Source organism: Hippocampus bargibanti, linkage group LG01 (genome assembly GCF_051943395.1).
Source record: "Hippocampus bargibanti isolate YZ-2025 linkage group LG01, ASM5194339v1, whole genome shotgun sequence".
In the NCBI taxonomy this organism is placed as follows: Eukaryota; Metazoa; Chordata; class Actinopteri; order Syngnathiformes; family Syngnathidae; genus Hippocampus; species Hippocampus bargibanti.
In genome coordinates this window covers 30,190,272-30,213,046 of record NC_142734.1, presented here as the reverse complement: position 1 = coordinate 30,213,046, position 22,775 = coordinate 30,190,272, and the positions used below count along the sequence as shown (strand labels likewise).

The following is a 22,775-nucleotide window of genomic DNA, read 5'->3' as shown; positions in this document are numbered from 1 at the left end:
GATGCACAGACTGGAAGATGATTTTCAGAATGTTATGGTGAATGAACAAGGTATAGAATCTATATTGTAGAAACAATGCATGGCGTTTTCAGCAAATCATCATTCATTTTCAATATTATGGCCGCAACGTGGCATGTCTTGGACTGTAAAAATTACCCATCCGTTCCATGCCTCCATCCCACCCATCCATCCCACCCATCCATCCATCCCATACATTTTCTAAACCGCCTATCATCACTAAGGGTCATGGGTATATTGGAGAATATGCCATCAATCTTCCGGCAGTAGGCGGGGGACACACCCTGAACTAGGTGTAAGCCGATCATTCGATGTAAAATCATTTATGCTCACAATCACACATAGGGACAATTTAGAGTGTTCCATTAACCCGCCACACCTGGTTTTGGAAGGTGAGAGGAAACTGGAGTTATTATCTTTGACCAACCATCACTGTACATGTAACTGTATGTGTCATGATTTTAGACGTTTCCCATATAAAAAGTATACAAAGTACAACGGCTTCATATGATATACATACATGTTGTAAATTTTATTCTCTCAGACTGTATAGCGATGAAATAATAAATTTTCGCTAAACTTGCCACAGCTTTACGTTTATATTTTACGTGGAAATTGACCCAATTGATAAACATTGTAAATGGCCTCAAATGGATACACATCGTAGCATGGCACGCATTACGATGCACGTAAATGCCACTCAGCATCATGATACTGTTCTTTCGTCGCGTTTCACCTTGCTACTCCTGATTTGTCATGCAAATAAGTCCCACTTCCTGTCTAACGTTGGCGTGAGGACACACGCAGAATGAGGACGCGGTCACACATAATTTCGCTTTAAACGACTTTTTCTACACGTGGTAACTGTGATGTGATTTTACTTCACATTACTTTTACCACAAACTCAGAGGAGAATCTTCAACAAACACTCGTGAGTTCCCGGAGCTCACGAGAGTAGCCTACTTCCGCCCCCTCTGACTCTGCACAAGTGGTACAGTCCATTTAAAAAAGGTGCCTGTCATTTCAACGCTCGGTGTCCTTTCAACAGTCAGCTGCGGCCAGCGCGTTTCATGAGGGGCGGTGCAGGCTAACACTTTGGCACATGTGCTTACTCAAGTCACAGCCTGCACTGACACCCCCATGCAACACACAAATACACACACACAGCCTCCCCGGCAGATTTCCCCAGAAGTGGATGACTCTTTGCAAGCGAAAGGACAAACCGCTTTAAGGATTTAACTTTGCTTTCTCATCAAAAGACCAACAGAAGGATTGATTTGACTCCACTGGAAATGCCCAACTTGACAGCATGACACCTTTCCCGGATTCTCCTCTCCGCAGGCAAAAATCCTGAAAATGATGGATGACAACAAGCAGCTGGCTCAGCGCATCGACGGGGCCATTCAATCGGCCAGCCAGGAGGTGACCATCTTACGCTCGGAACTGAGCACCACCAGCCGCAGACTGACCGAGTTGGGGGCTACTGACCTTTCCGCCAGTATGCTTGAGACCCTGCAGCACAATCACAACGGTGAGAATACACGGGCTGTCTGTGAGTGGAAGAGCAAAGTGGAGACGCACGCCGATGCGTTCGTGTTTGTACAATGACACCCTGAACACGTGCTGCAAACTGTTAAAAAACGGATGCAATGAATGCGTGGTTGGGTCAAACAAAAGTGATATGACGTTTCTAGCCGCTTGTGTCCACTGCCGCCCCCCTTGAACCCCTCCCTGTTCTGTTGAATAATTAACCTTGTGAACCTTTAAGGGGGGGGGGGGTACTGCACTTTGGTAGGGCCTGAGCGGGTGAAGTTACACACTCTTTGTGTGTCTGTGTGTGTTTCCCTGCATTCTGGACTGCCAGTCTATTCATTCGTCCCTATATTGGCCGATGGAGCTGTGTGTCCTAAAGAGGTGGGTGGATTTCGGGTTGCCGTGGGTTACTGTTACCAAAGCCCTTGAATAGTTGCCCAGTCTGTAGAATGTCGTCCGGTGTTTGTGTGTTGTTGTTGTTTGACCCCCTTTTTCTACCTTCATATACTTAGTTGGACTTAAATAGCTGACAGATGTGTGTATTTACACATGGTTGGTGACATAAGCATGCTTGGCCTACCAAATCCTGGCACACACACGTACTTCCACACTCTTACTGTTTCCATAGCAGTCAGCTGGTCCAGCCAGCTGTCTGTCTGTCTGCACTTTGTCCCCTCCCAAGCGACATATTTGAGACACCTCAGAGGTCAAGCTACACTCGTGCTGTAACATGTCTATTTTACTTCCTCTTTTCAAATTCATAGGAAAGAAAAAAAAATACCTCAGCCAGTATTCCCTACAAGTCACGGAGTGCTTGTTGACCTCGATTATAAGGAAAAACGGCCGAGGCAGAACACGCTCGGTGACTTTGAAATTGCCCTGTTGTGAATTGCTTTGGGTACCTTTGCCCCCATTTTTACTTGGACGTTTTGCTTGAAAGTGGCCCTTGAACACTCCTGCTGTGTGTATGTGTGTGTGAGACAGAGAGACACGCGACAAGAATTCCTTTGAGAGCGGTGATGTCATCGTCCCTCAAACTACTTTGAAGAAATGATGCCCGCAAGATTCAATGATAGGAATGACTTTCAACTCAATTCTTGCGACTTCCTTTTGTACACCAAAGAAACAGATGGGGAGATCTTGGGCCTTTCACTCAGCGTTTCATCGTCCTCAGTTTGCACATGATTCGGGAATGTCCTTGCTTTTATTTGACCTTCTTACCTTTCCACTCATTGTCAAACACATTTATGTATTATTTTTTGCTTCATGCCCAGCTCTCGTTATCAGCCTCTTTCTCCCCGGAGCTGTCCTTTACCACCCGAGGTGTATGCGAGTAATGGCTGGAGCTCGGTGGATTAGGTAATTTATCATCACGGGCTACATTTGGAAAGGGGAAGTGCGCGCAAAGGGTTGCCGGTTCATTGCACAGCCGGCGCAGCACGAGTCCTGAGGGAAGACTGGTTGCCGGTGCTACCTGGCAGCACAGCAACAAAAGCAGCAGCCGCCTCGCCGGCAGGATGCGCTTACTTCAATTATGTTGCATCTAACTTGTATGGCAGTTCTTAACCTTTTTGGAGGTACCAAACCCAACCAGTTAATAAGCACACTCACTGAACCCTTTCGTTTATGAGTGAAAAAATATACAATGGTAACTCTGCTTACGAACGCTTTAGCTCATGTACTTTTCGTCTTACGAACGTTAAATTCGGGAGAGTATAATCTTGGCATACAAACTATTTTTCGGGAAACACACGGAGCGCCACAATGAGTGATGTGTCGTTCACGAACGAGCCGGTTCTTGGAGCTGTATCTCTGAAGTGAACAAAGCTGGAAATGGCAGCCAGCTTTTTTTACTCTATTCCCCGCCCCCCAGTCTTCGGTTAAAGCCGCAGGTGATTGGTCAAGCTCCGTGGTAGAGGAGGGAAAAGGACACACACAGCAGTGAGCGGGGGCAGGGATTACAGAAACACAGAGCTGCACATAAAAATAGATAGGCAGACAACAGAGAGAGAGAGAGAGAGAGAGAGAGAGAGAGAGAACATGGATAGAAAACAGTGAAATTTGCACTGGTTTATTTATAAGGCTTATTTAGTTGAAAATTATGTTTTATGGGGACCTGGGAACGGATTATTCTCATTTTGATGGTTTCCTATGGGAAATTAATGTTTGGAATACGCACTTTTTCACCTTACACACACTTTCTGGGAATATATATATATATATATATATATATATATATATATATATATATATATATATATATATATATATATACACACACACACACGCCTGTCTTTTCAATAAAATACCAAAGAACAAAATGAGTTTTAGCATTTATAAACACCTAAAATACATTTTGTTGTTGTTTTGTTTTTTTATACTTGTACTTGGTTCTAATATCACACACCTAGTACAGTCGCCAAATACTGAAGTCCTCAATTTACAAAATAACAAACAAACAAAAATAAGCATCTGAATGCAAATGTGACGCCAAAGTCCATTGTTCTCTGGAAATGGACCAGAAATAACGGCCAGTATAAATGTCAAGGCATTTATTATTCTGTACATCCCAAAAGGTGACAAGCCCATTTGAGTTATAGCTTACCAAATAAAGAAGCTTACTCTGACAACGATTTAAAGTCATTCTAACATGATGGGGAAACTTTGTAGCCCCTCACCCGCTCTTATTGTAACAACTATGATGTCTCATTAGTCATCATGGCCTACTTTTTAAAATCATTTTTAACCAAAGGCTTGACAAAACAAATGAGTCTTTCCGATAGTGTTGCAAATTAATATCTTTCGGATCTGTCATTGCCCACAAAAACAAAAGCAGCAAAAGTTAGATAAAAAGTCCTATCCCATTCCAAGATCTGATCGCCCCCCGCGTGCTCAACGCCAAGTGGCCCACTCTGCGGGCTCACCCGTTTGGCTCCTCATCAACTGAGAAATGTGGGCGCTTGACAAGCACGGAGCCACCCTGGTGTCGTTTATGTGATATGATGCAGCATGCAGGCAAAAGAGACGAATAGCTTGTATCGGGTTTGCCGCGGGGCCTTTGAAGATATTCTCACCAATTATCCACAGTGCGGTGCATTCGCGCTCGCCAGTGTGGCAGCCGAAACGGCAAAATGACATTTCTCTTGTTCATCTCATTTCTGCCACTTGTATGGCGACAGAATAGACGTCAGCTTTATTTATTTTCGTCCTCTGTCCCTTTTCCGGGAGGCTCATATCGTATGTTTGATGCGATGTATGCTAAAGCAATATGCTTTGGGCTTGTCTTGACGTCCTACGTCTGTCATGGACCTATTCGGTTTGTCTGAGAGTCCAGTTTTAAAGTCAGAGCTTCCATTTAGCATAGCTTTTACCATCTAACAAGGAGAGAAGTTGCTCTGCTTTGCTGACAGAGGCTTCAAGCTTGTACAGTTTATACCAGGGGATGGCTACCCGAAATGTTGAAACAGCCATATTGCACCCCCCCTTAAAAAACCCGCTGTAGGTGTCTATATGGGCTACAATTAGCTTACAATAAAAATGGCTACTTTGGCTGCAAATACGCAATGAGCCTTCATGACTTAAAGGACAACCGACGTCTCCGGACAAGTTGTACGAGTCCATACGTGACGTCACAAAAGGACCACCCCCTGACCGAAAAAAGACACATTGTAGCAGTCCTTCCATCACATCAATGTATATTGCTGTATGTTTGGTCTGAGAACCGTGTTGCACCCAAAAGCCGCCAGAAGAGGCCATCCAAGCTCCATATAAGGAATTTTTCAGCCTGTGGAAGCGGAGGTGGCCATTGGAGGTCGCCATTTTGTGCCTCTTTTTTTGGGGTGAAAGATGTTCCCCCAACGTTGTCTCAAAATGGCACATATAATTCTTTAATCGATTGCAAACATGTATGCTTTCCTCTTCAGAACTATTTGAATCATATTCATAACTGGATATGTAACAAGAAAGCATATTCTCCGAATCTGAAGCCATTGTTTTGATTCACAAGCAATGCAAGACATCTTGGCGTGACGTCACGAACTGGCGGCCGGACTTTTTGAAAATGCCCAATTCGCAGCTCAATTTTTTGCAGATTTTGGACACTTTAAGTCATTTTTATTGGTGTTTTGCAATAATAACCTATCTTCAGGGAACATTCCATTTCAAGCTCCCAGACTCCGTTCATTAACTGAATTGTTTATTGAAGTGAGGTGTGGTAGCTGTGACTCATTCGGCTGTAAATTGTCCGTTCATCAGCATGCATGCTGTCCAGCCAGCTGGTGCCTGCTGGAGTGAAGAAACAGATGGAGCACGCCTGGATGTTCCAGCGGGTGGGCAGGTGGGCCACGCCGTAAGATATCGGGGATGCTCACTGGGATGGTCCGGCCTCACTCGAAGCCGCTCCGTGGGGGAATCGAACGAGGTGTGTTATGCCAAGTCTGACAAATTGGATGTCGTCTGTCGGCGAAAGGAAGGCAGTGCCATTGTGGTATTGGTTGAATATGAAGAAGCAGATGTGCGAATGGGCGCGAGTGCCCCCGCCCCCCTCTCAGCTACGATGTCACGTCAAAGAGCAGCATTGTGAAAGGTGTATGCGAAAGCCAGAGGAAAGGCAGCTGGCCTTTAACAAGACTCAGAATACCAGTGGTGCTATTTTCAGAGCACAATGTTTGTGAGATATCCTGCTAACATGCATTCCATGCGCATTGGTTTTGTTCCAGCGTAATCATGAATGCAAATTACTTTCAAATGCTTATTTGTCCAGGACGCCTGGAAAAAGTAACAGTACATATGACTTGGTGGTAGAGTGCTCGTGTCACAACCCAACACAGAGATTGGAAGTTTGAAATGCTGAACCCCCAGTTCCTCTTGACGCTACGTCATTAGTAGGTTGATGTGTGAAATGCAAGGAAAAGCGCTATAGAAGTGACAGCCCATTGGCCATTTACTCAACAATATCATTAAGACTTATTTAAATAGCACAGTCGATTTTCTCCTGTTTTGTAAGTTTATTGGGAACTGCTATTGATTCCCTGAGTGTGGCTAAGTGTAACAAGCGGTCGATATGTCTGATGACAGTTGTAATGACACATGAGGCTACGTGCTGGACCATGTGCGAAAAACTATAGTTATGAGGTCCTCATGCAGTCGTTTTAAAAGGGGTCAAATTGGAACTACCAGCTCCCATTGAGTCCTTAACACACGTGTCAAAGTTAAGGCCCAGGGGCCAAATCTAGCCCGCCACATACGTTTATTCGGACCATTAAAGCAAATCAAACTTGTGAAATTCCATGAGTCTGAACCAAAATTTCAGATTGTCATATGTTATCCAAAAAAACACTTATTATTATTTATTTCTGATTTGAACTAGTTATGTATTAATTTTGTTGTACAATCTATATGTGGAGGATATAAAACATTCCAATGGTTTCCCCAAATTCTTAACGGCCCTGGAGAGGAAACCGTAATTACAATGTGGCCCGAGGCAAAAAAATGTGTTTGACACCCCTGCCTTAATAGCAGTAAATGAAAGGTGGATGAAGGATCAATGAGGGAAGCGCAATACAAAATTTTACCCCACTATATTTGCACAACTCCACTGGTGGTTGTATAACCTCAGAACCAGATGGTCAGATCGTACTACCCTGTGTAAAATGTCGTGTTCACATATTGAAATTATGATGATCTTGTCACGTATTGGTTCAGGCTTTATCACTGCCTTCACGGACTATGACTCAGGGCAGAGTCTCAAACGAGCGCGATTCATCTTGGCAAGAAAAAGTGAGTCATTTTGATAACAGTAAATTGTCACAGGGTAAGCATATCTCACTTCAATAAAATAGCAGGGTGAGCAAAACGAAGATAGCATTGGCAATGTAAACAAACCAACATTAGCCACAGCTGCTATGTTTCATGGAGTGTGACTATAACATGAAATGTTATCCGTTTGAAGTAAGTGATTTGGAACGTATAGTGCAGTCAATTTAAAATCAAAGACAAGCGATTATGAAATGATTCCGGCTCACTTCGAAATCCTTTTAGCTGCTTCATGTGTCTTTGGTCTGTTTCTGTGTCAGAATCACAATCAAAATCAGAATCATCTTTAATGACCACGTACGTAGAACACATAAGAAATTTGTCCCGGGTAGTACAGGCTAACTAGTATCAATGCTAATATGCTAGTCTTAGTGTTAGTAGGAAAACATAATGTGTTTTTTTTTTAGTTTTTGCTTTTTACATTTTCTTATTCTGCCATAGTTTCTGGAATGTTCCTGAAGCCAGAGGTAAAAGGCGAGTGCAAGGCGACGCCAACCGCAAGAGTACCACCCGCTATAAAATAACAGATGAGTGTGCGGTGTTTAGCAACTCATCTGTTAAAACCTATGGTCGACTCTTCTCAGTTGACATTTTTAAAAGATGTGACATGACAGAGATTTTTTGTTTTTGTTCGCTGTTGAAAATTATAAAATGCAGTTTTGAAAAGGCTGCTCTTTGCTAACATTTGCGCTAGTAGCATATTGGCACATGCTGCTACGTATCATCCACACTGCGCACGTTTGATTCCTGGCTGACGTCCCAAACCCGGATTAAAACATACATCAATCAAATAAAATCCATGTGGAGGTTGTGTGAAAAACAAAAACAAAAAAAAAAAAAAACAACGAGCCAAACAAATCATACGAGAATACTTTCTGCAATGACGAGCTGAATGTCGCAACAACCTTAGCTGGAGTTGATATTTACAGCCAATGTTTTTAGTATGCTCATGCCTGTTGTTTTGGCCACAGGAGCTGTAGGTGCATTTCAATGACGTTATGGTCACATTGTTATTATTATATTGTCGGGAAGGGTTTCAAATCATTTTTTTTTCCCTTTTTATTAGCCCGCTATTGATAAACAAAATCATAAATCGAACCGTTCGTCTTTTCCCATAAATTCATGTAACTTCTCATGTCATGTGTCATCCCATTAAATAAAACATCAATTATTAATGTTACTGCACTGGGGTCAATTAATATAACGATTCATGTATCTATGATTTGACTAAATTAGAGCTAGAAGTTTCGGCTATTTGTATTGCTTCTGAGAATATGAAAGTAAAAATTGAAGGAATATTTTAAGGCCATAAAGGGCTCTTGTTTACATAAGGCTGTCGGCATGTTATGAACAGGAAGTAGTAGCAGAGACTATTATGCATCGCTCAAAATACATTCCCACGCCAGAACCACAACGTCATTCTCAATATTTTTTTAAAAGTATCTCTGAAGTGTGTGTGCAATTTTGGAAACACTCATATTTGATAATTGATTTTAAATGGGGTGGGGGGGGGGCGTATTGACTCCCGTCTGTCAGCCTGAGACACCATCAGTAGCCTGCGGCGGCTAATGTTTTCTGAGAACAGCCCATTATCCAATATATTTGTTTACGTTGGGTCGCATAGGCAGGAAGCAGATCCACATGCTTTTATTCACATTTGGAAGAGGCGCAATTCAGATCTGCCAATATCTGCATTTTTATTTTATATCTACGCTGCCACAAGGTCTCTAAATTGGAGCGAAATCTCAAAACGGCCGCCTAAGCATGTCTTTTAATCAATTCTAAATTATGTTTTCTCCTTTGCGCGACCTTCAATATTGCTTTATTCTGGTCGTGGGCAGACATCTTAAAGTGCGAAAGATCCAAGCGATAACACCTGACTTGGGTTAATTGCATATAAACGCCATGGCTTATTTTCAGCGTAAAGGTTGCACTCTCAGTAGCTGAGTCATACCCAAAGCTCAGGTATTGCCAGCTTTTCTGTCAGTCTTCACGTAATCATGACGTGCATTCTCTCCCGTGCAAATCGGCTTTGGCTTGTATCTCTCATTGAGAAGAAAAGTTCAACCAGAGTTGTCAAGTAAATTTAGAAGGCAGGGGCAGGGGGTGTCTGTCTGCTTCCCTTCATGTTTGTCTCTCTCAAACTTTTGGGATTTGGCTCTCTTGGGGAGTTATCCTTCACTAGCAGTGTGTTGTTTTGAACAAAACCTGACACAACCCTTATTTATGTATGTATTTATTTATTTATTTATTTATTTATTTATTTAGATAATTATAGATGTATTTATTTATTTTTTTTGCTTTATTTACCTATTTAGTTATTTATGCATCAATCTATTTATTAAACTGGCCACTTCCAGTTTCAAATTGAAGTACTTTTTAGACACTTTAAGTCATTTTTATTGGTGTTTTGCATTTGACTAAAAAAGATCATACTGCGTGTTTTGGGTATTTTAGATGCTATAAAACGTTTTTCTGATGTCAGTTCGGAAACAAAAAAGTGACGTCGGTTGTCCTTTGAAGAAAAAAAAAACTACATAAAATATAATACTTTTACAGAACATTTTTTTAACTAAGGTAATCCTGAATGTAACAATAGAAAGAAATTCCAGCAAATGTTTAAAATGGAATTATCTTTGGCTCACTTTAAACACTGGCATTGCTGACAAAAATTAAATGTCAGGGTCACTTGCGTTCAATGAAATGCTACCAAACGTCTGCTTTAAATGTCACTGGTTTCAATTTGTGTGTGTGTATATGTGTGTGTGTGTACGTGCGTGTGTGTCAGCCTCAGGCCCAATGAATAGGTAGATTATACTGTGTAAGTGTGGTAAAACACACACCAGGTCTTTTGCCATTATTATTATTATTTTTTTTTTTTTCTTTATGTACAGCAGATATTTGCCAGAAGGGCTGGGGGATTCGAAAGTGATTGTTCCTCCCCAACCAAAGTTTATAACTCCCTCTTGATACATGATGACAGCAAAGCACTACCTTTGTCTCAATGGAACTCCTGAACATACTTCAACAACTGACGATTTATTTGTCTTTTCTAAAGACGGTCAGGTTAGCATTTACCCTCTCCAAGTTACGACGTTCATCGCCGTTTTCCTCGGCGGTTGACAGCCTAGCGCAGTGGCGTGTCTTTTATCAGCTGATGTTCGTGGACGTCGTTTTTGTGTGGGAAAAAAAAGCTCCTTCATCTCTATTGTGAGAATCTCTACTGCTTCTTTTATCCAAAGTTTATATTTTTTTGTGTTGTGATCCAATCATATTTGCATTGGCCAAGGATGTCTGTTATTTAATTATTATTTTTTTTTTTTTCATTCAATGTCTATTTTTCTTTGTTTTAGCTTCACTTTACACATCTTTTTGAATTCTGGCTTCTTCTACTTTTTTTAAGATGAGTGGTTTTGCATATTCACAATGTAAAAATGTTATTATTTAATATTAAGAACTCCCGACGGTGGCAGTCATGTGTTGCACTTGATTTTGCCTCTGTTATTCATTCCACACAATCTTTTTTTCTAAATGATCATATGAATTAATCACGACAGATTAGATGACCTAAACATAAACTTTTATTTCTTCTAACAATGGTTCTTAACCTAGTTCAAAGCACATTCACTGATTTTTATTTTAATTCAAGACAAAAACACAGATAAAACATAAAAATGAAACACAATTAGTAGAATTCCAAGTCCAAGATGGCGCCCGAGTAGGCAGCCATCAGCAAATGCTCTCATTAGCGTTGCCTATGTGGAACTGTCGCGGCTTGGAATTGATGCGGATTTACCTGGGACTGGAGATGTGAAACAGTCTCTATTCGTCAATGAATGCTACAGCTTCGTGTTTGCTTTCAACATTTAGCTTGTAATAAATGTGCACATTTCACCATGACGTCTCTGATCCACTGGTGAAAAGGATGCTTTGGTCCGCTCCTCTATCATGCAGAAAGTGCTTCAGCTTGAATAACTGTCTGTTTCCGTTGTGTCATGTTATTTGTTATTTATTTTGTTGTTGTTTTGACTTCAAGATGGCGCCGCAAAAGCGGCTGCCTTTACAGCACGTCCTGTAATTTGGTTTTCTACTTCTTCCTTTCCTTTCCTCTTACTTTCATCACTCTGCTGTTATGCAATGTAAATTTCTCCACTGCGAGACTAATAAAGGCTATTCCATAATCATACCGTATAAGTTTTTTCACTGCGCACAAAATGAATCAGCCAGTGATGGCTAAGCGGGCATGTCATAATTAATTGACATGTTGAATCGGGCATGTCTTATCCTCCATAGCAGAAACTCCATCAAAACCCTGAGACTGATTCACTGAATCCTTATGGTTTTATTGAACCCTGGTTAAGAACCACTCCCTCAGATGGTCTTCCTTTTCGTCTGCAAAATCTCCAATTTCTATCGAAAATAGAGAGGTCTTCTGCTTTGCAAGTCTTAGGAGTGTGTGTGTGTGTGTGTGTGTGTGTGTGAGTGTTTTACATTTTAACGCTGCCATGTAATTGCAGGGAAAGAAAATCCCAACTCATTTGTAGCATGTTATGTCCGTCTGATGGTTCAAAGACAGAGTCCGCGCAAGATAAGCGTGGATGGTGGTGTGCTCGGCAAAGGGCCCCGAGACGGGCGCGTGCGTCGGCTGCTGATTAGGATTCCGCGCCGGCTGCTGAACGAGATTCAGATGCAAAGAGCTGATGAGAAGACAAGCAACAAAGTGCCAGAAATAGATCCAAACTAAAAGTGTACACGTGGAGGGAAGGAATATTTGTCTCTGCAAGGATAGGCGTGTGCGACCAGGCGCTTCATGACAGAGACAGAATGAAATACGTAGCAGGCCGAAAGTTATGCAAAAAAGGCAAATAATGCAATACCAATCAGAGTGAAACTGAAAAGGGATGGTTTAACATGACAGCAACCTCTTTTGCTGCCCCCTTCTTTCATTGTGCCTTAATTCCCCTGCCACTTTTTGATTAGTTGATTTTACACTCATCTTTCCTGTTTTTTTGTTATTACTTTTTTAGTTTTTTCCCCCAACATCAAACTCTTAACTGTCTAAGTTGGCATATTTATTATTAACAATATATTGAAAGAGCATCAACACTCACTATATCGGTTCCTTTGGACATTTCTGTCCTCATCCGTCAATTTTTTGCAGATTTTGGACACTTTAAGTCATGTTTATTGGTGTTTTGCATTTGACTAAAAATATCATACTGCGTGTTTTGGGTATTTTAGATGCTATCAAACGTTTTTCTGATGTCAATTAAAAAACAAAAAAGTGACGTCAGTTGTCCTTGAAGACCGTGGCCATCCTTTTCAGTTTCTCTTCTTCTGTCGTCCTCCTCCTGGTGCCTTTCTGTTATTCACCTTCTTGCACTTTCATCTGTACCCCCCTCCATCACCCCTTGCTCCGCTCCTCTGTCGCTGGATCCACCAGCAGAGTTGACAGCAAATGGAGCGGGGCAGCGAGGTGGAACCTCCCGCCTCATCTGGTAATGAGTCTGGAAAGTTCCCAGTCCAAAGCGCACGGTCGCCATGGTGATTGAGTTAAAGTTGTTGCCGCCTCTTTTGAACGCTGCGGCGAGAGCAAACAACGTCAAGGTCAACGCTCCTCAGTGTCTGTTTTACCATCTGCAATCGCAAAAGGACCTTAGTTTTGAAATATTACTTGATTTCTTTTTGAATTTATCACAATCCTCCCTCTCGATTCGTCCTTATCACATAACAATTTTGTGAAAAGTGGCTCCAGCGCTTTGTGGTTCAAGCCTATTTACGATAAACCCATGAAAGGAAGATGATACCCTTATTCAACAACAACAAAAGTAATGACGTTAGGCCAAAATCACTTCTCTCGTCTGGCTCAATTTTTCACTTTTGGTCAAATTTCATGTTCTTTTCCTCCAATGTTGTTACTCATCTATGTCACCACATGTCACTCTTTTATTCATCACCCACTAAGCTGCCTCCATTTATCGTCACATTTTATTGTTAATATTTTTATTGGTAATATTCAGAAGTCAAGACAAGGAAACAAAGGGAACCATTTATTAATTAATTAAAAAAAGGTATTGGAGCCCTTGACTGCTGCACACGCTCTTCTGCATACAACTCTCGTCATTAGTTGTGTGCTAATTGCATAACCTGGGAGGATAGGATTCTGTCAAGATTGACTTTTGTGGTCTATTTTTTGTGGCAGCAGAATCATATTGTATTTTACTATGCTTAGTCATTTCAAAATATTATTATGTGGTAACCGCATAATGCAAACAAAGTATTATCCATTGGAAAATGGCAGTCATTGTTGAATTCCCACCAGGGGATACGATGGATTGGTCGATTTATTTTTTTTTTTTGCAGAACACAATCTGCGTTTATCACAATGCTTTGGAATTTCAACATTGTTCCCAAAAATATACATCTTTCTTAAATTTTAACAAACTTGACATTTTGCCCTGACAGTAAGTGACATTTAAAAGGCAAAGGCCAGACGGTTTTATTTATATAGCACATTTCATCCACAAATGACAGTTGCAGCGAGGGCTGAGGCTGCTCTGCAGACTTTCAAAGATGGAAATATAATGTTGCACATCGCAAGATAGAGTTTATTCCGTCTCTGGGCAGTAAGCGGGGGCACCCTAAACTGGTTGCTAGCCAATCGTAGGGCACAGAAACGAACAAACATTCGTGCTCACACTCACACTTGGGAGCACTTTGGAGTGTTCAATCTCCCTGCCAGGAATGTTTTCTGAATGTGGGAGGAAACCGGACTACCCGGAGAAAACCCATGTAGACCCATGGAGAACTTCCAAACTCTCCACAGGGAAGCTGGTGCTGGAATTGAACCTGATACATCTGCGATGTTGTTGCGCTAACCATTGGACCACCACGCTGCCCTCAAAACCTGCATCCATCCTTATACTGTACTTATCCACTTGATCCTCACATGGGTCACGCCTATCGCAGCTGTTTTAAGGCAGTAGATCAATCATTTGCCAAACAATTGCAGTGTACACAGAGATGAACAACCACTGCACCCATATTCACACCCGGCGAAACCCCACACAAGCACTGGGAGAACATGCAAAGTCCACACAGGAAGGCCCAAAACTGGAATCATACCTGGTACCTCTGCACTGTGAGTGTGATACCCTCACCACTCATCTACGATGACGGCTGGTATCAAAATTTGATATATACTTGAAATAAATTTGACTAGGCTTGATAAGAGCTCACACAAAGTCCCCCAAAAGTAACATATCAATATCAATCGACGGGTTGACGATGCTTTGCTGTTACTATTCCATTTTGCGGCCGAGCAGGTACTTCACATTCCGAAATTGTCTGACACTGTGACTGTCCCAAATGCGAGGTCATGCCTCCCCCTTAATTGGGATTGAGGGCGTACCCAATCCAGCCGCTATTTGCTCTGCGCGCCAAAGAGGATTTTCTGGGTTTACCACTCGGTGCAGCAAACGGAGGAGAGATGAGACAGGAAATTGGAAAAGAGAAATTGCCGGAATGGAAGGCTGAGAGCGGGCAGAGAAACAACGTGACAAATATTCAGTCAGGGGATTGAAGGTAGCGAGTGGAAGATGGATGACATTGGCAGAACGTGTCAAAACTCTGCGCGGTCATTTGTTTCCTCACGCTCAATCCGATAATATGATTTGTCCTTGTGTCGGTTCTCTTAAGTTTAAGCGGAACCACCTGAACCTTCGCCGTGATTAATAACCCTATCACCGATATTTTTGTTTTCTTTTGTCGCTCAGTATTCAGTTTTAGGAATGGTTCAAAATGATATATTTGAGGTTTCGTGACTTCAAAAAAATGCTTGCTCATCATTGTCACAGAAGCGCTCACGCTAAATCTCCTCCCGCCATTTTTTTTTCTTTCCAGAAAACAGATTACCAAACAAAAATCAAAATGGACACCTGAACTACACGATCCATTTTTTGTTTCACTTTGAACGTGGTTTGAAAAGATCAAGCTACCGCCCGACTTGACTGGAAGCATCGAACAAGTTGTCGCTTAGCTTCAAGTATGTTAATGACAATTGAAATTCCGGGAAGCATCGGCTTCTCTTCTATATGATAAGAGATGCTCTACCCTTTCGAAATACTGCCAAACTTATAATTACCTCCGATATAATCTCCTCTTGGCTTGCACTGTGTAAAGTTAACATGATGAATAGTGAGCATATAACGCGCCCGGGCCTTCCATCAGTCACAATCAAAAGTGACCCACCATTTGCATAGCAATCTACGGTCGCATTATTAGCTATGGCCACTCAAGAAGATGGAGTACGCTACACACGAAACTTGACAGTGGGAACGAATGGTGAACCCAAGCAATGACAGTCAAGTATTGTATAGGTCAGCCACATTGATTTGGGCAGTGAAATTCAGTCATTTGAAAAACACGATTCCTGGAGAACCTGAATGTCTGTCCTCATTCATTCTCGATGTCTGACTTGAAACACCAGTTGTAGTTTCTTGTCAAACGTAATAGGAACAAAGTGAATTTCAGTCCATTGGAAGCAACATAGCGGCTCGGTCGTCGCCCTCTCAGGGCTGAGGTTGTGGGTTCAATCACGGTTCCGGCGTTCCTGTATGAGGTTTGCAAGTTCTTCCTGTGCTTGCATGGGTTTTCTCCGGGTATTCCAGTTTCTTCACACATTCTGGAAACATGCATGGTCGCCTGATTGAACACTATAATATTATTGCACGGTATTACTGTGAGCGCGTATGGTTGTTCGTCTCTGCGAACCCTGCGATTGGCTGGCAACCGGTCCAGGTTATGCTCCACCAACTGCCCAGAGACGGCTGTGATAGGCTTTAGCACCCACTTGTGATTACTGTACAACACAGATCTTAAAAATGGATGGCTGAATGAAAACTACTTTGCAACGTTATCTTAAATCCACCTGGCTAACACCTAATGGGAAACATAGATAGGCTCAAGTATAGTCCCTGTGCCACCACATTTTTATTTTCCCTCTGGTGCACCATTTCACTTTGCATCAGCGCATTTATAAATTACACTTCCAGGCATTACTTGCTTGCAATGGAAGCTGTCGAGTGACATTTTCTCTTTCGACGAACCATCCACCAAATCGTCTTCACGCCTGCTCACCTGCAACCCGACGCGCAGTCTGTCACGGAACCTCTCTTGTTGCAAAGCCTTCATATTTCCCGCTGATTGAATGCCTCTGCGAATTGAGTTGTGCTGTCAGTGAAAAAGTCCACAATGTATGGTGCCACTTTAAGGAGATTGACTGCAAACGCGCTCCCTTCAGGGAATCGCCATTAACTGCCGTAACGGTCCAGAATCCACTCAGAAGATATTCTGCTCATATGAGTGATGCAATGCACCTCTCATGCAACCCCATTTTTCCTTTGATAAATTACCCAAAGTGTTAGCAAAAACTTTGTTTTGGTTGAGCTTATTTGAGTTTTCTGCACCGAATACAGTGGCAGCTCGACTTATGAACATCTTTGCATCTAAAAATTCCAAGTTATGAAATGCCTCAACAGGAAAATATTGCTTCTTGTTCCAAAAGAAATTTGAAGATATGAAAGGGTTAATACAGGATGAGTTGCTGTTCACAGCTCCGAGGTTTAACTGAACGCAACATCCTTTTAGCTGCTCTGCCATTTGCTGTTACCAAGCATCTTCCTGGCATCCAATTGCCTAGGAGGACCACTACCAAATGTGTCTGTGTGTAGATAAATACCAAGCGATATGTGTCAATACAGCTTTCTCGTCATTCGCCGCTCGAGCATAGGCTTTCTGATAGTTTTACGTAAATGTTGAATCACCCCCAAAAAAATCGATCGGCGGTCGCGCAATGGTTCACTATGCTGATGTTTGCCTTGGACATTTTTGAAGGATTGTAAGAGCTGACAAAAGCAAACGTCCTTGGACGAGTTCTTGACAAAACACCAGGCAAAAACCACCTCTGAGAACATGGACTAAATAGGTGAAAAAACAATGAGGACTCAGTTAAAAGTTAAATGACCATCATTTTAAATGTTTATTCTTATTTTTTTACATGCCTGTTCTCATTTATTGTACAATCATATAATTGTAACATGTATTTGTGAATAAAAGAGTAATCAAATGTTCTTTTTGCCAACTCACTCTGTACTTTGAAGAAATGTTTTTTAAACATGGTCATACTAACATTTTTTCGGCATGCGTGGGCTCTGAGCCCAAATCCTGTCGAGAGTCTAATGGATTCCGCTCCTTACTTTACAAAGCGAAAATATATTCAAATGAAGGTGAAAAGTGCATCCACTGGGGCTGATAATATTTCCACTCGAGTGCGACTTTGCAGCTATCCTCCAGATGAATAAATGAATACATTTGTTCGCTTGACTCTTCAGTCCCACTTTGGGAGTCTCAGCTATAACTGCTTATTGATATTTACCGCGTCGATGTGCCGTTACTGTTTTATTTTTTAACTTTATCTGTGTGTGTGTGTGTGTGTGTTTACATGCAGTAACCTACATACCTACAAGACAAAAGTGACAAAAATCAAGTGTGTGTGTGTGTGCGTGTGCGTGTGCGTGTGTGTGTGTGTGTGTGTGTGTGTGTGTGTGTGTGTGTGTGTGTGTGTGTGTGTGTCTGTGTGTGCACACGCCTGACAAGACCATTGTCTCAGATCATCACCTCAGCAGATTGGAGCAGCAGCTGATGGTGGTTATCAAATCCCCGCTGGTCTTCCGTCAGTCTCTTTCCATTCTCCTCCTACCAACCTGAAAAGTGAGGTGAAATCAAATCACTTCCCACTGCCGCGTGATTAGGACTTACGGAATAGGGAATCATGAAGAGCGATGGTGTAAAAAGGTGCTGAGAAAGGGACAAAATGAACACATTGGAAGTCGGCATGTGCTTCAGCCATTTAGTTTCACCCTGCGTTGTAGCGCAATGTACATCATCTGTTCCCATTTAAGACAAAGACGGCATCTCACGATTCAAATCGTGTTCAAGCAGAGAGAAGTGGCCACTGACCTGAACTCAGGACTAGGACAGTTTTCTAAGAGGCTGATAATATGGAATACTTTCCTTTAAATTTGGAAGTCAATCACACCGAGGGGCAATTAAAGGTGTTGCACCAGCCTGCAATGCATGTTTTTAGACTGCGGGAGGAAACCGGGATACCCGGAGAAAACCCACGCAGGCTAGGGGATAACATGAAAACTCCCCACAGGGGGGCCAGAGCTGGAATTGATTCTGGCACCTCTACGCAATATCAACACATGTCAATGAATTAATCACTGGAACTCCAGTCTAAATAAATAAATGCATGAATGAACGAATGGATGAGTGTACGGGTGGACAAATGAATGGATGGACAGATTAATAGATCAATAAATAAATGAATGAATAAATAAACAAATAACTACATAAACAAATCAATGCATAATTGAATACACTCATAAACAAATGAATAAATAAATGAACACATAAATAAATACATACATATGTACATACATACGCACATACATACACACAGCATACATACTAAAGTAAATCACTGACACTTGAGGATAACCAATATGCTCTTGAACCTAAATTTCATTCAGCACAGTCCAGAAAAATCGGGTCCCAAAATGAAAGGTTCTAGATCAGTGCTCACGATCACTGTGTTTTGATTTTCTTATGATTTTCCCATTATCGTCTTGATTTGTTCCTCTTTCAATGTTCAATTTCAAGCACTTTGAATTGTCTTTAACATGAATTGAGCTATACAAAAAACTTCCTTGGTTTCAACATTGATTAATTAAAAAAAGTGTTTCTAATCTAAGGGAAACCCTGGTTTCCAGGGTGTCTCTTAGATTTTCTTCCTCATCAGACCATAGAAGTTTCCCCATAGAAGCTATTGTGGGAGGAAAATGTCTTGTGCGCTGTTTCATCCTTGAAACAGGAAATTCTCTCGAGAGCTTGAAGAGAGCACCAGGTCACTGTGACTTTTGGGTCAGCGGAAACGTGTCGACGCAGGCGGTGTCTCATTATTCCGCAGTCCAATGCTTCCATTGGGTGCCAGCTGCAGCTCGAAATCTGTGCGGTCCCTGAAAAGGATTGAGTCAAACCTTTGCAGTGCACATGGTGTTCAGTCCTGTCCCGTAGGCTAGGATGATCTGCTCATGTTCTCAACTTTGTTGGCATTTTAATCTGCCCTCGCTTGGCTTTGACACAACTTGAAGATCCTTCTTTCATCCATTCAAGTCAGCAGGCAGTGACTTATAGCTGCTGCATTGCCACAATTGACATGTTAACGTTATGATTTCCCTCCTGATGTGGCTCGTTTGCTGACTTGGTGCTGTACATGCGCGTTCCCTAGTCAGATGCATTATTTACGTCGCTAATGGCCACGAGGCAGACGATCCCAGTGGGCAGAATGCTGTTCTTTTTTATGTACAGTGATACCTCGGCTTACAAACGCTTTAGCTAACAAACCTTTCGCCTTACGAACATTAAATTTGCGAGAATATAATCTTGGCATACAAAGTAGTTTTCGGGAAACGCACAGAGCGCCACGGTGGCTGGCGGACTAGGTTTCGGCCGAAGAACACCAAACCACACAGCGGAACAGCGCCACTGTGGCTGTCGGACTACTTTTCCACACACCCTTTCTCTGAGTGCATATGTGGCATACGTGGTTTGTTATCAAGGACACATTTGCTATTATGGAACAGAAAAAGACCACACAGCAGGCTAGTGTTCAGCCAAAGAGGACACAAAACAAAATTACGGTCGAGCAGAAGAAGGAGATCATCGAAAAACACGAACGAGGTGTGCATTTGTATGACTTCGCGTCCCAGTACCAGTATGCTAAGTCGACCATTGCTACCATCCTTCGGAACAAGGCCAAGGGTGTTTCCGTGTGGTCTAAGCAACGGTGTCAGGCAATAGAAGAAGTTGAAAAACCTCTGTTAATTTGGATTGTCGAAAAGCGAGGGTATTATCGCCGCGAAAGCAAAGCAACTTCACTCGGATATCATCAAGAGGCAACCTGGAAGTTTGTCATCCATTAATGATTTCAAGGCTAGCCACAGATGGTTCGAGAACTTTAAGCATCGTACAGGAATTCATCGTCATTCGTCATGGTGAGGCAGCCAGTTCTGACGATAAAGCTGCCGAAGCTTTCAAGGACTCATTGCTCAAGATGGTGGAAGAAGTTCCTCATCAAGTGTTTAATGTTGATGAAACCGGCCTTTTTTGGAAAAATATGCCCAGCCGGACTTTCATTACACAGCAAGACAACTCTGTCCCTGGGCATGAGCCTATGAAAGATAGGCTAACCCTACTTCCTACAGTCTTTATGGAATATGACTCTCCTTCCAAACAGTAAATCCCTCCCTCCAATCTCCTCCCACTCCATCCCATCAAGCCAACAACGACCATCACAAAAGTAAATAAAACCACTTTTGTTATGCAGTACAGTTTATTTCCTTAATTACAATACAATAACACATTTATTAGACATAAAATAAGGGTTATTTTGTGTTGTTTTAAGGCTTATTTAGTAGAAAATTATGTTTTATGGGGACCTGGGAACGGATTATTCTCATTTTAATGGTTTCCTATGGGAAATTAAAGTTTGGAAGACACACGTTTCGCCTTACACACAGTTTCTGGGAACCAATTAAGTTTGTAAGATGAAGTATCTATCCATCCATCCATTCAATCAATCCATCCAATCCATCCATCTAGATATAGATAATATACTGGTATATAAACATTAATTTCAACTGCCGACGTATACGATAACTAATATTACGTGTTTAATCATTAGTTATTGTCATTTTCATTGTCATTTGCAGCGGTGTGATCAGTTTGACAATCCTTTTGTGAAGCACATTATTGAATTATCTCTTACACTATGAATGACTATTGAGAATATGTCTTTGTAAAATCTCATCATTTACCATGCCAACCACCGAATCAATCACAATCACGGCTTCATTATTTGCTGAATGATCTCGATGAAGGTGGCTGGTCTTCAATTTTCTGCATTTTTCAATGTTTAAAAATTTGCTCTCTGTACATCACTTTATAGTCAGGGGTAGTTTTTTTAAGTGCTCTATGAGTACAGTTGAGTTGAGGCATAGAAAATAGATGTATAGTACAAGTGTGCATGTGACAAGGTGTTCACGTCATTAGATATTTACGAGTACTCTCTAACGTACTCATCATCATCATCAAGTATTTTTGTCGACCGTTTCATCACCCTGAACTTGTGCAATGTTAAACTCTTGCAAACGGATTATGCCGCAAGATGGATTTTGTTCCAGAACTTCAGACATTCCTTTTGTAGACAGTAGCTTCGAAACATTCTGTCAGGAAAGAGCCTTTAATTTAGGATTCTCTTGCAAAGTGTGCAGAGGCAGGTGCTTGGAGAATGCCAAATATATCTTCCTCGCCACCTTTCTTGGATCGTCAAAAGATCTGTTGGAGCTCTTCACAATTCTTCTCCATCTACTGAGGTCTTTATTGAGTTCAATTTAAAGACTAGAACGGTTATTGCTGTGTCATCCACTAAAGGTGCCGTCGAGAAACAGGGTCGGATTAAATCACAAACGCAGACATCAAGTTTATGCTGGGACAGGGCAGGCTCTTATCTGCTAGGTCAAGCATGGAGCCAGAAAGGCAAATGAACACAATGGCATAAAACTCCATGATCGTCTAGCGAACAGGTGTAAAAGTCAAGGCCCGTGGCCCAAATCTGTCCTCCTACATTATTTTATTTGGTCTGCGCAAGCAAATCAAGCATGTCAAGTGCCATGTTGCTTGCTAAAGTCTGAATCAAAATTTCAAATTGTCCCATGTAAACCACAATGACAGTCATTATTCTTGACTTCAAATTTGAAAACTAGCTATTCATTAATTTGTTGTGTGTTCTGTAAGTAATGTGTGGAGGGTATTTAATGGCATCCCCAAATTCATAACAGCCCCCGAAAGGAAACCGTAACTACAATATGGTCCACGGGATAAAATAATCTCGACAGATTTTTTTTTTCTAATTGGAGTGTTTATTAATGCAGGGGCCTGTTGGCCAGCTGAGTCATTCTCTTGGGACATATTGTCCTGTCAATGACGGTCAAATCGATGCTTCAGACTAAGACAGCAGCTGCTTCTTAGTCTGCCACCATGGGAGATGCCACCTGCCTCCCCCTGCACCCCCCTGTAAAAAAATGATGGCACATTTTTGAAGTACAAACAAAAAAAGGTTATGTGTCGATATTAAGTGTTACATGGCAGTGGATTAAATGCAGGTCGTCCTTTGTTGTTGTTATTAGTACTTATGTTTTTCTCCTTTCAGCATATTTTGAGTACTAGTGTTTTTTAATCCTTTCCACCCATTTTTATTTCAGTCAAACCTCGGTTTTCAAACGTAT

The 22,775-nt window shown here is 41.7% G+C and overlaps 1 protein-coding gene across 5 annotated transcripts in view; it reads left to right on the top strand.

Moving 5' to 3' along the window:
• Window positions 1-22,775, top strand: part of kazna (kazrin, periplakin interacting protein a) — a 94,142-nt gene that overhangs the window by 32,604 nt on the left and 38,763 nt on the right. For 4 of the 5 annotated variants that reach the window (XM_089009834.1, XM_089009827.1, XM_089009843.1 and 1 more), the window contains one exon: window positions 1,360-1,549. In XM_089009834.1, the coding sequence (XP_088865960.1) occupies window positions 1,360-1,549 (190 nt within the window). Of the gene's footprint in view, window positions 1-1,359; window positions 1,550-1,826; window positions 1,933-22,775 lie in introns of those variants that run through there. The other variant, XM_089009853.1, reaches the window with a different exon arrangement.